We start from the raw sequence: 17873 nt of genomic DNA on the forward strand, positions 1-17873 counted from the left end.
CAGGGGGGTATAAGTACGTCCTGTGTGTATTATACAGGGGGGGTATAAGTACGTCCTGTGTGTATTATACAGGGGGTATAAGTACGTCCTGTGTGTATTATACAGGGGGGGTATAAGTACGTCCTGTGTGTATTATACAGGGGGTATAAGTACGTCCTGTGTGTATTATACGGGGGGTATAAGTACGTCCTGTGTGTATTATACAGGGGGTATAAGTACGTCCTGTGTGTATTATACGGGGGGGGTATAAGTACGTCCTGTGTGTATTATACAGGGGGGTATAAGTACGTCCTGTGTGTATTATACAGGGGGTATAAGTACGTCCTGTGTGTATTATACAGGGGGGGTATAAGTACGTCCTGTGTGTATTATACAGGGGGGTATAAGTACGTCCTGTGTGTATTATACAGGGGGGTATAAGTACGTCCTGTGTGTATTATACAGGGGGGTATAAGTACGTCCTGTGTGTATTATACAGGGGGGTATAAGTACGTCCTGTGTGTATTATACAGGGGGTATAAGTACGTCCTGTGTGTATTATACAGGGGGGTATAAGTACGTCCTGTGTGTATTATACAGGGGGGTATAAGTACGTCCTGTGTGTATTATACAGGGGGGTATAAGTACGTCCTGTGTGTATTATACAGGGGGGTATAAGTACGTCCTGTGTGTATTATACAGGGGGGTATAAGTACGTCCTGTGTGTATTATACAGGGGGGGTATAAGTACGTCCTGTGTGTATTATACAGGGGGGGTATAAGTACGTCCTGTGTGTATTATACAGGGGGGGGTATAAGTACGTCCTGTGTGTATTATACAGGGGGGTATAAGTACGTCCTGTGTGTATTATACAGGGGGGGTATAAGTACGTCCTGTGTGTATTATACAGGGGGGTATAAGTACGTCCTGTGTGTATTATACAGGGGGGGGTATAAGTACGTCCTGTGTGTATTATACAGGGGGGGTATAAGTACGTCCTGTGTGTATTATACAGGGGGGTATAAGTACGTCCTGTGTGTATTATACAGGGGGGTATAAGTACGTCCTGTGTGTATTATACAGGGGGTATAAGTACGTCCTGTGTGTATTATACAGGGGGGGTATAAGTACGTCCTGTGTGTATTATACAGGGGGGTATAAGTACGTCCTGTGTGTATTATACAGGGGGTATAAGTACGTCCTGTGTGTATTATACAGGGGGGGTATAAGTACGTCCTGTGTGTATTATACAGGGGGTATAAGTACGTCCTGTGTGTATTATACAGGGGGGGTATAAGTACGTCCTGTGTGTATTATACAGGGGGGTATAAGTACGTCCTGTGTGTATTATACAGGGGGGGTATAAGTACGTCCTGTGTGTATTATACAGGGGGTATAAGTACGTCCTGTGTGTATTATACAGGGGGTATAAGTACGTCCTGTGTGTATTATACAGGGGGGGTATAAGTACGTCCTGTGTGTATTATACAGGGGGGGTATAAGTACGTCCTGTGTGTATTATACAGGGGGGGTATAAGTACGTCCTGTGTGTATTATACAGGGGGTATAAGTACGTCCTGTGTGTATTATACAGGGGGGGTATAAGTACGTCCTGTGTGTATTATACAGGGGGGGTATAAGTACGTCCTGTGTGTATTATACAGGGGGGTATAAGTACGTCCTGTGTGTATTATACAGGGGGGTATAAGTACGTCCTGTGTGTATTATACAGGGGGGGTATAAGTACGTCCTGTGTGTATTATACAGGGGGGTATAAGTACATCCTGTGTGTATTATACAGGGGGGTATAAGTACGTCCTGTGTGTATTATACAGGGGGGGTATAAGTACGTCCTGTGTGTATTATACAGGGGGGTATAAGTACGTCCTGTGTGTATTATACAGGGGGGTATAAGTACGTCCTGTGTGTATTATACAGGGGGGGTATAAGTACGTCCTGTGTGTATTATACAGGGGGGGTATAAGTACGTCCTGTGTGTATTATACAGGGGGGGATAAGGGTATACGTTGGTCCTGTTTGTACTGTGCGGCAGTGCCGATACTTCTTGGTGTAGTTTGGGGTGTATCCACTAGAGGACGCCCCCATACTCTCTGAGAACTCTTCTGCTCAGTTCACTCGGGGTCCGGTGGGGGACGTCGTGCGCCCCCTCAGTTTGGAGTTGACTTTTCTCCCCCTATGGTTGGTCACAACGACTAGCACTTAATTCATTCACGGACAAGACTTACTGCCATCTCCCATCCATCCAGGAGGACACTGGGGCGACCTTCCCCCCCATAATCGATGGAGACGTCCACCACACACGGAGGTCCTACCTGTAGCAGATGTCTATGGCGTCCTTGGCCCGTGAGCTTGCGGTTGCCCTCAGGGACTGGCTTGAGAGCCCCACCACAGCCGGCGAGCCTTTGGCTTTGAGGTCCACACAGTTGAGTTCCTCCTCCTCATTGAGGGTGGGCATGTAGCCGGTGACCAGCTTTAGGCTCCCGGGGACCATGGTGTGGAAATAAGCGGCATTCTCCCCGCCCGTCCGAATGTATTCCAGGAAAATGTCGGAGGTCAGAAACATTTGGTAAGCGTGGTCCTCCATCAGGCTCTGGATCTCGGCCTGCGCGCGGTCAAACATGGTGGAGCCGATCTGCTGCCTCTTGATGCAGTCCCGGATGAAGGTTTTGGTGGAGAGCTTCAGCTGTTTGGCCACCATACTTGGGTTTTCGATGTACCTTTTGTAGATCGCTTTCGCCACCCGCAGAGTTTTGTTATCCCTCAGGTCCATCTGCCTAAATCCATTGCAGGCAAACCAGAAATCTAAGGTATCCACACATTTCTCCCTCTCCAGGAAGGTCCGGAAGAGGTGGGCACCGTCCTGGTCCTCCAGTAGAGCGTGGAGGGACTTGGTCCATCGAACCAATGGGGAATCTGGGGACGCGCTCCCTTCCGGCTCCCCCAAACCATCCTGGTTCCTCCTGGTGATGCTGGGAAGTGACAGAGCCTTTGATCTTTGGCCGGGTAGACGGCACGGTGTCTGTCCTTCCTCCCCAGGCACGGGTGGCCGTGGGGCGTCTTCCCTAAAGCTGCTGTTCTCATCGGTGAGGTAAGTCGCCCGCGTGGCTCCTCCACTCATGGCTCTATAATATGGATTGTATGTTGTGAATTCCTCCGTAATCTGCTCTACGCTCTGAAGTCAGCGGGGGATCCCGCGAGTGGGCTTCTCTCTAGAAATGAAAGAAAGTATTGATCTAATCAAGACCAGATCCGTCAACATCAAAAGAAGCAGTAAACAGGCTGCGGAGCACACAGATACAATGCCAGGGACGGGGTGCAGTCAGGGACGGGTGACCACCCCAATATGGAGATGGGGCTACACAGGATGGGAGACTACTCCAACATGGGGGCTACACAGGATGGGAGACTACTCCAACATGGGGGCTACACGGGATGGGAGACTACTCCAACATGGGGGCTACACGGGATGGGAGACTACTCCAACATGGGGGCTACACGGGATGGGAGACGACTCCCACATGGGGATGAGGTCTACATGGGACAGAAGACAACTCCAACTTGGGAATGTGGGCTACATGGGACAGGAGACCACCTCAATATGGAGATGGGGGCTAAACAAGATGGGAGACAACCCCAACATGGATGCTACACTGGATGGGAGACAACCTCGATATGGGGATGGGGGCTACACAGGAAGGGAGACTACTCCAACATGGGGGCTACACGGGATGTGAGACGACCTAAACATGGGGATGGGGGCTACACGGGATGGGAGACGACACCAACATGGATATGGGGGCTACACGGGATGGGAGACGACACCAACATGGATATGGGGGCTACACGGGATGGGAGACGACACCAACATGGATATGGGGGCTACATGAGACGGGAGATGACACCAACATGGATATGGGGGCTACATGGGACGGGAGATGACGCCAACATGGAAATGGGGGCTACGCGGGATGGGAGATTACGCCAACATGGGGATGGGAGACGCCCCCAACATGGGGGCTAAATGGAATGGGAGACGATCCCAACATGGAAGGGGGGCTACACGGGATGGGAGATTACCCCAACATGGGGATGGAGGCTACACAGGATGGGAGATGACCCAAACATAAGGATTGTGGCTACACAGGATGTGAGACGACCTCAATATGGGAATTAGGGCGAAAGGGGACAGAAGTTGACCCCAACATGGGGATGGGGGCTACATAGGACAGGAGACTATCCCAACATGGGGGCTAGACTGGATGGGAGGAGATCCCAACATGGGGATGGGACTACATGGGACGGGAGACAGCCCAAACATGAAGATGGGGCTACACGGGAAGATGGGAGACAACCACAACATGGTGGCTACACGGGACAGGAGACTAAACCAACATGGGGATGGGAGCAACACGGGATGGGAGACCATCCCAACATGGGAATGGGGTCTACATGGGACCAAAGACAACCCCAACATGGGGATGGGGGCTACACAGGATAGGAGACGACCCCAACATGGGGGCTAAATGAGATGGGAGACTATCCTAACATGAGATGGGGACTACACGGGATGGGAGATGACCCCAATATGGGGATGGAGGCTACACGGGACAGGAGAAGACCCAAACATAAGGATGGGGGCTACACAGGATGTGAGACGACCTCAACATGGGAATTGGGGCTAAAGGGGACGGAAGTTGACCCCAACATGGGGATGGGGGCTACACTGGACGGGAGATTATCCCAACATGGGGGCTACATGGGATGGGAGACAACCCCAACATGGGGATGGGACTACACAGGATGAGACCGCCACAACATGAAGATTGGGCTACAAGGAATGGGAGACTACAACATGGTGGCTACATGGGACGGGAGACTAAACCAACATGGGATGGGGCTACACGGGACGCAAGATAACCCCAACATGGAGATGGGGCTACACGGGATGGGAGATGACCCCAACATGGGGGCTACACAGGACGGAAGACAACCCCAACATGGAAATGGGGCTACACAGGATGAGAGACTAGCCCAACATGGAAATGGGGTTTACATAGGACGGGAGACTACCTCAATATGGGGATGGGGGCTACACAGAACGGGAGACGACACCAACGTGGAAAAGGGGGCTACACAGGACGGGAGATGACGCCAACATGGGAATGGGGGCTAGATGGGATGGGAGATTACCAGAACATGGGAATGGGGCTACACAGGATGGGAAACGACCCTAACATGGGGGCTAAATGGGATGGCAGACAATCCCAACATGGGGATGTGGGCTAAATGGGATGGGAGATAACCCAAACATGAGGATGGGGGCTACAAGGGACGGGAGACGACCCCAACATGTGATTTGGGGCTATGCAAGATAGGAGATGACCTCAACATGGGAATGGGGGCTAGATGGGATGGGAGATTACCCCAACATGGGAATGGGGCTACACGGCATGGGAGACGACCCCAACATGTGAATTGGGGCTATGCAAGATAGGAGATGACCTCAACATGGGAATGGGGGCTAGATGGGATGGGAGATTACCCCAACATGGGAATGGGGCTACATGGGATGGGAGACTACCCAAACATGTGAATTGGGGCTATGCAAGATGGGAGATGACCTCAACATGGGGATGTGGGGTACACGGGAAGGGAGACTATCCCAACAAAGGGGTACATGGGACGGGAGATGACCCCAACATGGGGATGGGGGCTACTAGGGACGGGAGATGACCCCAACACGGGGATGGTAGCTACACAGGCCAGGAGACAACGTCGTCATTGGGAATGGGGGCTTCACCGGACGAGAAACAACTTCTGGACAATGGGGAGGATACACGGGATGGGATAAGACCCCAACATGGAGATGGGAACTACACAGGATGAGAGATGACCCCAACATGGGAATGGTGGCTGGACGGTACAGGAGTCGACCCAAACATTGGGAATGGGGGCAACATGGGATGGGAGATGACGCCAACATGGAAAGGGGGCTACATGGAAAGGGAGACGACCCCACCATGGCGATGGTGATTACAGGGGGTGGGAGACAACCCCAACACGGGAAAAGGAGCTACATGAGATGGGAGATAACCCCAACATGGGAAAGGGAGTTACATGAGATGGGAGACGACTCGCACATGGAAATGGGGGCTATATGGACGGGAGACAACCCCAACATGGGGATAGGGACTACATGGGATAGGAGACGAGATCAACATGAGATTGGGGGTTACATGGTGCGGAAGACTACTCCGGGATGATGAGGGCAGAAACAGGGGACAGGAGACAACCCCAACATGGGTTGTGAGCTACATGAGAAGACGGGTGAAGAGGGGGGATAGACGGGATAAGAGACAATCCCAACATGGTGAAGGGGGCTACATGGGACGGGAGATGACCCCAACATTGGGATGGAGCCTACACGGGATTGTAGAGGATACCGAGATGATAAGAGGATAGATGGGAAGAGCAACGACCTCAAGATGATGAGGGGGGATATGCGGGACAAGAGACATCGCAGAGAAAAAAAAAATGACTCCAAGATGATAAGATGATAGGGGTGGACACACGAAACGAGAGACGAAATCGAGATGATGGTGGGTGGGGATACACGGGATGCAAAATGACCCTGAAACGATGAGGGGAATTCACGGGATGGGAGATGGCGATGAGGGGGAATACAGAAGATGAGAGATGTCTAAGATGATGATGAAAGATACACGAGTCGGAAAATTACCCTGAGATGATGAAGGGGGGATACACGGTATGGAAAACGACTCCAAGACAACGAGGTAGAATACCAGGAATGGGTGACGACCCTGAGACGTGAGGGAGGATATACGGGATGGAAAAAAGACCGCAAGACGATGAGGGGGAATACACGGGGAAAATGACTCTGAGACGATGAGGGGGGATATATGTAATGGGAGATGACTCTGAAAAGAGGATAGGGATACACAGGATGTAAAATTACTCCGAGATGATGAGGGTGATACACAGGAGATGACCACGAAATGATAAGGGGGTAACTTACTCTGAAACAGGACATTAAATGATTCCAAGATGGTGAGGGGGAAATACAAGGGATGGGAGACTCTCGTGAGACGATGAGGTTGGTGACATGCAATGGAAAACGACTCAGATTATGACGAGGGATACAGAGGATGGGAGACGACCTAGAGACGATAAGGGGGGATACACGGGATGAGACCACCACTAGATGAGGGATACACGAGTTGAAAAACGGCTCCCTGTCCTCGCTCCCCGCGCTGACCCCGTCCTCGCTCCCCGCGCTGACCCTGTCCCCGCTCCCAGCGCTGACCCTGTCCTCGCTCCCCGCACTGACCCTGTCCCCGCTCCCAGCGCTGACCCTGTCCCCGCTCCCAGCGCTGACCCCGTCCTCGCTCCCCGCGCTGAACCTGTCCCCGCTCCCTGCGCTGACCCCGTCCTCGCTCCCAGCGCTGACCCCGTCCTCGCTCCCCGCGCTGACCCCGTCCTCGCTCCCCGCGCTGACCCCGTCCCCGCTCCCAGCGCTGACCCTGTCCTCGCTCCCAGCGCTGACCCTGTCCCCGCTCCCAGCGCTGACCCCGTCCTCGCTCCCAGCGCTGACCCTGTCCTCGCTCCCAGCGCTGACCCCGTCCTCGCTCCCCGCGCTGACCCCGTCCTCGCTCCCCGCGCTGACCCCGTCCCCGCTCCCAGCGCTGACCCTGTCCTCGCTCCCAGCGCTGACCCTGTCCCCGCTCCCAGCGCTGACCCCGTCCTCGCTCCCCGCGCTGAACCTGTCCCCGCTCCCTGCGCTGACCCTGTCCTCGCTCCCAGCGCTGACCCTGTCCTCGCTCCCCGCGCTGACCCCGTCCTCGCTCCCCGCGCTGACCCCGTCCCCGCTCCCAGCGCTGACCCCGTCCTCGCTCCCAGCGCTGACCCCGTCCTCGCTCCCCGCGCTGAACCTGTCCCCGCTCCCTGCGCTGACCCCGTCCTCGCTCGCATTGTATGCGGTGCAGATTCCGCAGGTGAAACTCATTTTGGAGGCTTCTCCTCCCGCAGCGGCTGAGCCTCCTCCCGCAGAAGCTGAGCCTCCTCCCGCAGAAGCTGAGCCTCCTCCCGCAGAAGCTGAGCCTCCTCCGCCATCTGGGTCTGATTCTGAGATTAATATCAGAGGCCGCCGTCCCTCCAGCCGAAAACGCAGAGAACCAGCAAATCCTCAGATATTCAGAGCAAGGAAGACACGAGCGTGAACGAAAATACCGCAGCAAAGTCCACTGATCAGCAAGCCGGGGTCATGCCAACATGACAACCCCCCAAACCGCATCTGAGGGATCCGATAGGATGTCCGATCACCTGCCATACAGCACATCATATAGGACGCCGGCTCTCCTCCATACACATCATATAGGACGCCGGCTCTCCTCCATACATCATATAGGACGCCGGCTCTCCTCCATACATCATATAGGACGCCGGCTCTCCTCCATACATCATATAGGACGCCGGCTCTCCTCCATACATCATATAGGACGCCGGCTCCCCTCCATACACATCATATAGGACGCCGGCTCTCCTCCATACACATCATATAGGACGCCGGCTCTCCTCCATACACATCATATAGGACGCCGGCTCTCCTCCATACACATCATATAGGACGCCGGCTCTCCTCCATACACATCATATAGGACGCCGGCTCTCCTCCATACACATCATATAGGACGCCGGCTCCCCTCCATACATCATATAGGACGCCGGCTCCCCTCCATACACATCATATAGGACGCCGGCTCTCCTCCATACACATCATATAGGACGCCGGCTCTCCTCCATACACATCATATAGGACGCCGGCTCTCCTCCATACACATCATATAGGACGCCGGCTCTCCTCCATACATCATATAGGACGCCGGCTCTCCTCCATACACATCATATAGGACGCCGGCTCTCCTCCATACACATCATATAGGACGCCGGCTCTCCTCCATACACATCATATAGGACGCCGGCTCTCCTCCATACACATCATATAGGACGCCGGCTCTCCTCCATACATCATATAGGACGCCGGCTCTCCTCCATACACATCATATAGGACGCCGGCTCTCCTCCATACACATCATATAGGACGCCGGTTCTCCTCCATACACATCATATAGGACGCCGGCTCCCCTCCATACACATCATATAGGACGCCGGCTCCCCTCCATACACATCATATAGGACGCCGGCTCTCCTCCATACACATCATATAGGACGCCGGCTCCCCTCCATACACATCATATAGGACGCCGGCTCCCCTCCATACACATCATATAGGACGCCGGCTCCCCTCCATACACATCATATAGGACGCCGGCTCTCCTCCATACACATCATATAGGACGCCGGCTCTCCTCCATACACATCATATAGGACGCCGGCTCTCCTCCATACACATCATATAGGACGCCGGCTCTCCTCCATACACATCATATAGGATGCCGGCTCCCCTCCATACACATCATATAGGACGCCGGCTCCCCTCCATACACATCATATAGGACGCCGGCTCTCCTCCATACACATCATATAGGACGCCGGCTCTCCTCCATACACATCATATAGGACGCCGGCTCTCCTCCATACATATCATATAGGACGCCGGCTCTCCTCCATACATCATATAGGACGCCGGCTCTCCTCCATACACATCATATAGGACGCCGGCTCTCCTCCATACACATCATATAGGACGCCGGCTCTCCTCCATACACATCATATAGGACGCCGGCTCTCCTCCATACACATCATATAGGACGCCGGCTCTCCTCCATACACATCATATAGGACGCCGGCTCCCCTCCATACACATCATATAGGACGCCGGTTCTCCTCCATACACATCATATAGGACGCCGGCTCTCCTCCATACACATCATATAGGACGCCGGCTCCCCTCCATACACATCATATAGGACGCCGGCTCTCCTCCATACACATCATATAGGACGCCGGCTCTCCTCCATACATATCATATAGGACGCCGGCTCTCCTCCATACATCATATAGGACGCCGGCTCTCCTCCATACACATCATATAGGACGCCGGCTCTCCTCCATACACATCATATAGGACGCCGGCTCCCCTCCATACACATCATATAGGACGCCGGTTCTCCTCCATACACATCATATAGGACGCCGGCTCTCCTCCATACACATCATATAGGACGCCGGCTCTCCTCCATACATCATATAGGACGCCGGCTCTCCTCCATACACATCATATAGGACGCCGGCTCTCCTCCATACATCATATAGGACGCCGGCTCTCCTCCATACACATCATATAGGACGCCGGCTCTCCTCCATACACATCATATAGGACGCCGGCTCCCCTCCATACACATCATATAGGACGCCGGCTCTCCTCCATACACATCATATAGGACGCCGGCTCTCCTCCATACATATCATATAGGACGCCGGCTCTCCTCCATACATCATATAGGACGCCGGCTCTCCTCCATACACATCATATAGGACGCCGGCTCTCCTCCATACACATCATATAGGACGCCGGCTCTCCTCCATACATCATATAGGACGCCGGCTCCCCTCCATACACATCATATAGGACGCCGGCTCTCCTCCATACACATCATATAGGACGCCGGCTCTCCTCTATACATCATATAGGACGCCGGCTCTCCTCCATACATCATATAGGACGCCGGCTCCCCTCCATACACATCATATAGGACGCCGGCTCTCCTCCATACATCATATAGGACGCCGGCTCTCCTCCATACACATCATATAGGACGCCGGCTCTCCTCCATACATCATATAGGACGCCGGCTCTCCTCCATACATCATATAGGACGCCGGCTCTCCTCCATACACATCATATAGGACGCCGGCTCTCCTCCATACACATCATATAGGACGCCGGCTCTCCTCCATACACATCATATAGGACGCCGGCTCCCCTCCATACACATCATATAGGACGCCGGCTCTCCTCCATACACATCATATAGGACGCCGGCTCTCCTCCATACATCATATAGGACGCCGGCTCTCCTCCATACATCATATAGGACGCCGGCTCCCCTCCATACACATCATATAGGATGCCGGTTCTCCTCCATACACATCATATAGGACGCCGGCTCCCCTCCATACACATCATATAGGACGCCGGCTCCCCTCCATACACATCATATAGGACGCCGGCTCTCCTCCATACACATCATATAGGACGCCGGCTCTCCTCCATACACATCATATAGGACGCCGGCTCTCCTCCATACACATCATATAGGACGCCGGCTCTCCTCCATACACATCATATAGGACGCCGGCTCCCCTCCATACACATCATATAGGACGCCGGCTCTCCTCCATACACATCATATAGGACGCCGGCTCCCCTCCATACACATCATATAGGACGCCGGCTCTCCTCCATACACATCATATAGGACGCCGGCTCTCCTCCATACACATCATATAGGACGCCGGCTCTCCTCCATACATCATATAGGACGCCGGCTCTCCTCCATACACATCATATAGGACGCCGGCTCTCCTCCATACACATCATATAGGACGCCGGCTCTCCTCCATACACATCATATAGGACGCCGGCTCTCCTCCATACACATCATATAGGACGCCGGCTCCCCTCCATACATCATATAGGACGCCGGCTCTCCTCCATACATCATATAGGACGCCGGCTCTCCTCCATACACATCATATAGGACGCCGGCTCTCCTCCATACATCATATAGGACGCCGGCTCTCCTCCATACATCATATAGGACGCCGGCTCCCCTCCATACAGAACACAATGTACCGGCTCTGCACCTCCAACATCCAGATCGGGAGCATCAGATGTCACAACGCTCGTGATGCCAGTGATGACCGGCGAGGGTCGGGGGTCCGAAAGAAAAGCCTCAGAATCCATAAATCCATTAGGAGGCGACGGTGATCCTGGCACCATTACCTGAGCACTGCCATCCTGGCACCGGGCAGCTCCTCACCATCCTGCCATAGACATGGAGCACAGGTCCTCCCCAGACTGAGCAAGCAGAGCCTTGTGGAGCATGAGAGCCCTATACACATCACAGGAGGGAGGAGGAGGAGAAGGAGGAGGAGAAGGAGGAGGAGGAGGAGGCAGAGGAGGAGGCTGCAGTGATACAGATAGGTCACACATTGCCACCTTGCATTAGGACACTGCTGCCAACATCAAAGAGGCTTCTGCTAGGGGAGGAGGTCACCAGGCGTAAAGGAGGAGAGTAATGGGGGGCCGTAATTACAGGAGTAATAATCACCCCCCAGACCCCAGAGCTGACAATCTACAGGAGTAATAATCACCCCCCGGCCCCCAGAGCTGACAATCTACAGGAGTAATAATCACCCCCCAGACCCCAGAGCTGACAATCTACAGGAGTAATAATCCCCCCCCAGACCCCAGAGCTGACAATCTACAGGAGTAATAATCACCCCCCGGACCCCAGAGCTGACAATCTACAGGAGTAATAATCACCCCCCGGACCCCAGAGCCGACAATCTACAGGAGTAATAATCACCCCCCAGACCCCAGAGCTGACAATCTACAGGAGTAATAATCACCCCCCAGACCCCAGAGCTGACAATCTACAGGAGTAATAATCACCCCCAGACCCCAGAGCTGACAATCTACAGGAGTAATAATCACCCCCCGGAGCCCAGAGCTGACAATCTACAGGAGTAATAATCACCCCCCGGACCCCAGAGCTGACAATCTACAGGAGTAATAATCACCCCCCAGACCCCAGAGCTGACAATCTACAGGAGTAATAATCACCCCCCGGAGCCCAGAGCTGACAATCTACAGGAGTAATAATCACCCCCCGGAGCCCAGAGCTGACAATCTACAGGAGTAATAATCACCCCCCGGCCCCCAGAGCCGACAATCTACAGGAGTAATAATCACCCCCCGGAGCCCAGAGCCGACAATCTACAGGAGTAATAATCACCCCCCGGAGCCCAGAGCTGACAATCTACAGGAGTAATAATCACCCCCCGGAGCCCAGAGCTGACAATCTACAGGAGTAATAATCACCCCCCGGAGCCCAGAGCTGACAATCTACAGGAGTAATAATCACCCCCCAGACCCCAGAGCTGACAATCTACAGGAGTAATAATCACCCCCCAGACCCCAGAGCTGACAATCTACAGGAGTAATAATCACCCCCCGGAGCCCAGAGCTGACAATCTACAGGAGTAATAATCACCCCCCGGAGCCCAGAGCTGACAATCTACAGGAGTAATAATCCCCCCCCAGACCCCAGAGCCGACAATCTACAGGAGTAATAATCACCCCCCGGACCCCAGACCCGACAATCTACAGGAGTAATAATCACCCCCCGGACCCCAGACCCGACAATCTACAGGAGTAATAATCCCCCCCCGGCCCCCAGAGCTGACAATCTACAGGAGTAATAATCACCCCCCGGCCCCCAGAGCTGACAATCTACAGGAGTAATAATCACCCCCCGGCCCCCAGAGCTGACAATCTACAGGAGTAATAATCACCCCCCGGAGCCCAGAGCTGACAATCTACAGGAGTAATAATCACCCCCCGGAGCCCAGAGCTGACAATCTACAGGAGTAATAATCCCCCCCCAGACCCCAGAGCCGACAATCTACAGGAGTAATAATCACCCCCCAGACCCCAGAGCTGACAATCTACAGGAGTAATAATCACCCCCCGGAGCCCAGACCCGACAATCTACAGGAGTAATAATCACCCCCCGGAGCCCAGAGCTGACAATCTACAGGAGTAATAATCACCCCCCGGACCCCAGAGCCGACAATCTACAGGAGTAATAATCACCCCCCGGCCCCCAGAGCTGACAATCTACAGGAGTAATAATCACCCCCCAGACCCCAGAGCCGACAATCTACAGGAGTAATAATCACCCCCCCGGAGCCCAGAGCTGACAATCTACAGGAGTAATAATCACCCCCCGGCCCCCAGAGCTGACCATCTACAGGAGTAATAATCACACCCCAGACCCCAGAGCTGACAATCTACAGGAGTAATAATCACCCCCCGGCCCCCAGAGCCGACAATCTACAGGAGTAATAATCACCCCCCAGAGCTGACAATCTACAGGAGTAATAATCACCCCCCGGAGCCCAGAGCCGACAATCTACAGGAGTAATAATCACCCCCCGGCCCCCAGAGCTGACAATCTACAGGAGTAATAATCACCCCCCAGACCCCAGAGCCGACAATCTACAGGAGTAATAATCACCCCCCGGAGCCCAGAGCTGACAATCTACAGGAGTAATAATCACCCCCCGGAGCCCAGAGCTGACAATCTACAGGAGTAATAATCACCCCCCGGAGCCCAGAGCTGACAATCTACAGGAGTAATAATCACCCCCCGGCCCCCAGAGCCGACAATCTACAAGAGTAATAATCACCCCCCGGCCCCCAGAGCCGACAATCTACAAGAGTAATAATCACCCCCCGGCCCCCAGAGCCGACAATCTACAGGAGTAATAATCACCCCCCGGCCCCCAGAGCCGACAATCTACAGGAGTAATAATCACCCCCCGGCCCCCAGAGCCGACAATCTACAGGAGTAATAATCACCCCCCGGACCCCAGAGCTGACAATCTACAGGAGTAATAATCACCCCCCGGACCTCAGAGCCGACAATCTACAGGAGTAATAATCACCCCCCGGAGCCCAGAGCTGACAATCTACAGGAGTAATAATCACCCCCCGGAGCCCAGAGCTGACAATCTACAGGAGTAATAATCACCCCCCGGAGCCCAGAGCTGACAATCTACAGGAGTAATAATCACCCCCCGGAGCCCAGAGCTGACAATCTACAGGAGTAATAATCACCCCCCGGCCCCCAGAGCTGACAATCTACAGGAGTAATAATCACCCCCCGGAGCCCAGAGCTGACAATCTACAGGAGTAATAATCACCCCCCGGAGCCCAGAGCTGACAATCTACAGGAGTAATAATCACCCCCCGGCCCCCAGAGCTGACAATCTACAGGAGTAATAATCCCCCCCCAGACCCCAGAGCTGACAATCTACAGGAGTAATAATCACCCCCCGGCCCCCAGAGCTGACAATCTACAGGAGTAATAATCACCCCCCGGCCCCCAGAGCTGACAATCTACAGGAGTAATAATCACCCCCCGGCCCCCAGAGCTGACAATCTACAGGAGTAATAATCACCCCCCGGCCCCCAGAGCTGACAATCTACAGGAGTAATAATCACCCCCCGGCCCCCAGAGCTGACAATCTACAGGAGTAATAATCACCCCCCGGAGCCCAGAGCCGACAATCTACAGGAGTAATAATCACCCCCCGGACCCCAGAGCCGACAATCTACAGGAGTAATAATCACCCCCCGGACCCCAGAGCTGACAATCTACAGGAGTAATAATCACCCCCCGGACCCCAGAGCTGACAATCTACAGGAGTAATAATCACCCCCCGGACCCCAGAGCCGACAATCTACAGGAGTAATAATCACCCCCCAGACCCCAGAGCTGACAATCTACAGGAGTAATAATCACCCCCCGGACCCCAGAGCTGACAATCTACAGGAGTAATAATCACCCCCCGGACCCCAGAGCTGACAATCTACAGGAGTAATAATCACCCCCCGGACCCCAGAGCCGACAATCTACAGGAGTAATAATCACCCCCCGGACCCCAGAGCTGACAATCTACAGGAGTAATAATCACCCCCCGGAGCCCAGAGCCGACAATCTACAGGAGTAATAATCACCCCCCGGAGCCCAGAGCTGACAATCTACAGGAGTAATAATCCCCCCCCAGACCCCAGAGCTGACAATCTACAGGAGTAATAATCACCCCCTAGACCCCAGAGCCGACAATCTACAGGAGTAATAATCACCCCCCGGACCCCAGAGCTGACAATCTACAGGAGTAATAATCACCCCCCGGAGCCCAGAGCTGACAATCTACAGGAGTAATAATCCCCCCCCGGCCCCCAGAGCTGACAATCTACAGGAGTAATAATCACCCCCCGGACCCCAGAGCTGACAATCTACAGGAGTAATAATCACCCCCTAGACCCCAGAGCCGACAATCTACAGGAGTAATAATCACCCCCCAGACCCCAGAGCTGACAATCTACAGGAGTAATAATCACCCCCCGGAGCCCAGAGCTGACAATCTACAGGAGTAATAATCCCCCCCCAGACCCCAGAGCTGACAATCTACAGGAGTAATAATCACCCCCTAGACCCCAGAGCTGACAATCTACAGGAGTAATAATCACCCCCCGGACCCCAGAGCTGACAATCTACAGGAGTAATAATCACCCCCCAGACCCCAGAGCTGACAATCTACAGGAGTAATAATCACCCCCCGGACCCCAGAGCTGACAATCTACAGGAGTAATAATCACCCCCCGGACCCCAGAGCTGACAATCTACAGGAGTAATAATCACCCCCCGGACCCCAGAGCTGACAATCTACAGGAGTAATAATCACCCCCCGGACCCCAGAGCTGACAATCACCCCCCAGAGCTGACAATCTACAGGAGTAATAATCCCCCCCCGGACCCCAGAGCTGACAATCTACAGGAGTAATAATCCCCCCCCGGACCCCAGAGCTGACAATCTACAGGAGTAATAATCACCCCCCAGAGCCGACAATCTACAGGAGTAATAATCCCCCCCCGGCCCCCAGAGCTGACAATCTACAGCAGTAATAATCACCCCCCGGAGCCCAGAGCCGACAATCTACAGGAGTAATAATCCCCCCCCAGACCCCAGAGCTGACAATCTACAGGAGTAATAATCACCCCCCGGACCCCAGAGCCGACAATCTACAGGAGTAATAATCACCCCCCGGCCCCCAGAGCTGACAATCTACAGGAGTAATAATCACCCCCCGGACCCCAGAGCTGACAATCTACAGGAGTAATAATCACCCCCCGGCCCCCAGAGCTGACAATCTACAGGAGTAATAATCACCCCCCGGCCCCCAGAGCTGACAATCTACAGGAGTAATAATCACCCCCCGGACCCCAGAGCTGACAATCTACAGGAGTAATAATCACCCCCCGGACCCCAGAGCTGACAATCTACAGGAGTAATAATCACCCCCCGGACCCCAGAGCTGACAATCTACAGGAGTAATAATCACCCCCCGGACCCCAGAGCCGACAATCTACAGGAGTAATAATCACCCCCCGGAGCCCAGAGCTGACAATCTACAGGAGTAATAATCACCCCCCAGACCCCAGAGCTGACAATCTACAGGAGTAATAATCACCCCCCGGCCCCCAGAGCTGACAATCTACAGGAGTAATAATCACCCCCCGGCCCCCAGAGCTGACAATCTACAGGAGTAATAATCACCCCCCGGCCCCCAGAGCTGACAATCTACAGGAGTAATAATCCCCCCCCGGACCCCAGAGCTGACAATCTACAGGAGTAATAATCCCCCCCCGGACCCCAGAGCTGACAATCTACAGGAGTAATAATCACCCCCCAGACCCCAGAGCTGACAATCTACAGGAGTAATAATCACCCCCCAGCCCCCAGAGCTGACAATCTACAGGAGTAATAATCACCCCCCAGCCCCCAGAGCTGACAATCTACAGGAGTAATAATCACCCCCCAGCCCCCAGAGCTGACAATCTACAGGAGTAATAATCACCCCCCAGACCCCAGAGCTGACAATCTACAGGAGTAATAATCACCCCCCAGAGCTGACAATCTACAGGAGTAATAATCACCCCCCGGAGCCCAGAGCTGACAATCTACAGGAGTAATAATCCCCCCCCGGAGCCCAGAGCTGACAATCTACAGGAGTAATAATCACCCCCCGGACCCC

The 17873-nt window shown here is 53.9% G+C and overlaps 1 protein-coding gene across 1 annotated transcript; it reads right to left on the bottom strand.

Moving 5' to 3' along the window:
* Window positions 1-2309: 2309 nt before the first annotated feature.
* Window positions 2310-12106, bottom strand: LOC141245905 (axin-2-like). Its single transcript, XM_073669098.1, has 2 exons — window positions 11988-12106; window positions 2310-3210 (listed from the first exon to the last, which is right to left on the bottom strand). The coding sequence occupies exon 2, from the start codon at window positions 3117-3119 to the stop codon at window positions 2310-2312; it is 810 nt and encodes a 269-aa protein (XP_073525199.1). The 5' UTR covers window positions 3120-3210; window positions 11988-12106.
* Window positions 12107-17873: the final 5767 nt, after the last annotated feature.

This window comes from Phyllobates terribilis, unplaced genomic scaffold, assembly GCF_046119375.1.
Source record: "Phyllobates terribilis strain yellow unplaced genomic scaffold, ASM4611937v1 Scaffold_2312__1_contigs__length_143223, whole genome shotgun sequence".
NCBI lineage: Eukaryota > Metazoa > Chordata > Amphibia > Anura > Dendrobatidae > Phyllobates > Phyllobates terribilis.

Bases quoted from the DNA above. Each gene is read 5' to 3' on its own strand.
- LOC141245905 (XM_073669098.1), bottom strand. From the start codon at position 3,119: ATGAGTGGAGGAGCCACGCGGGCGACTTACCTCACCGATGAGAACAGC.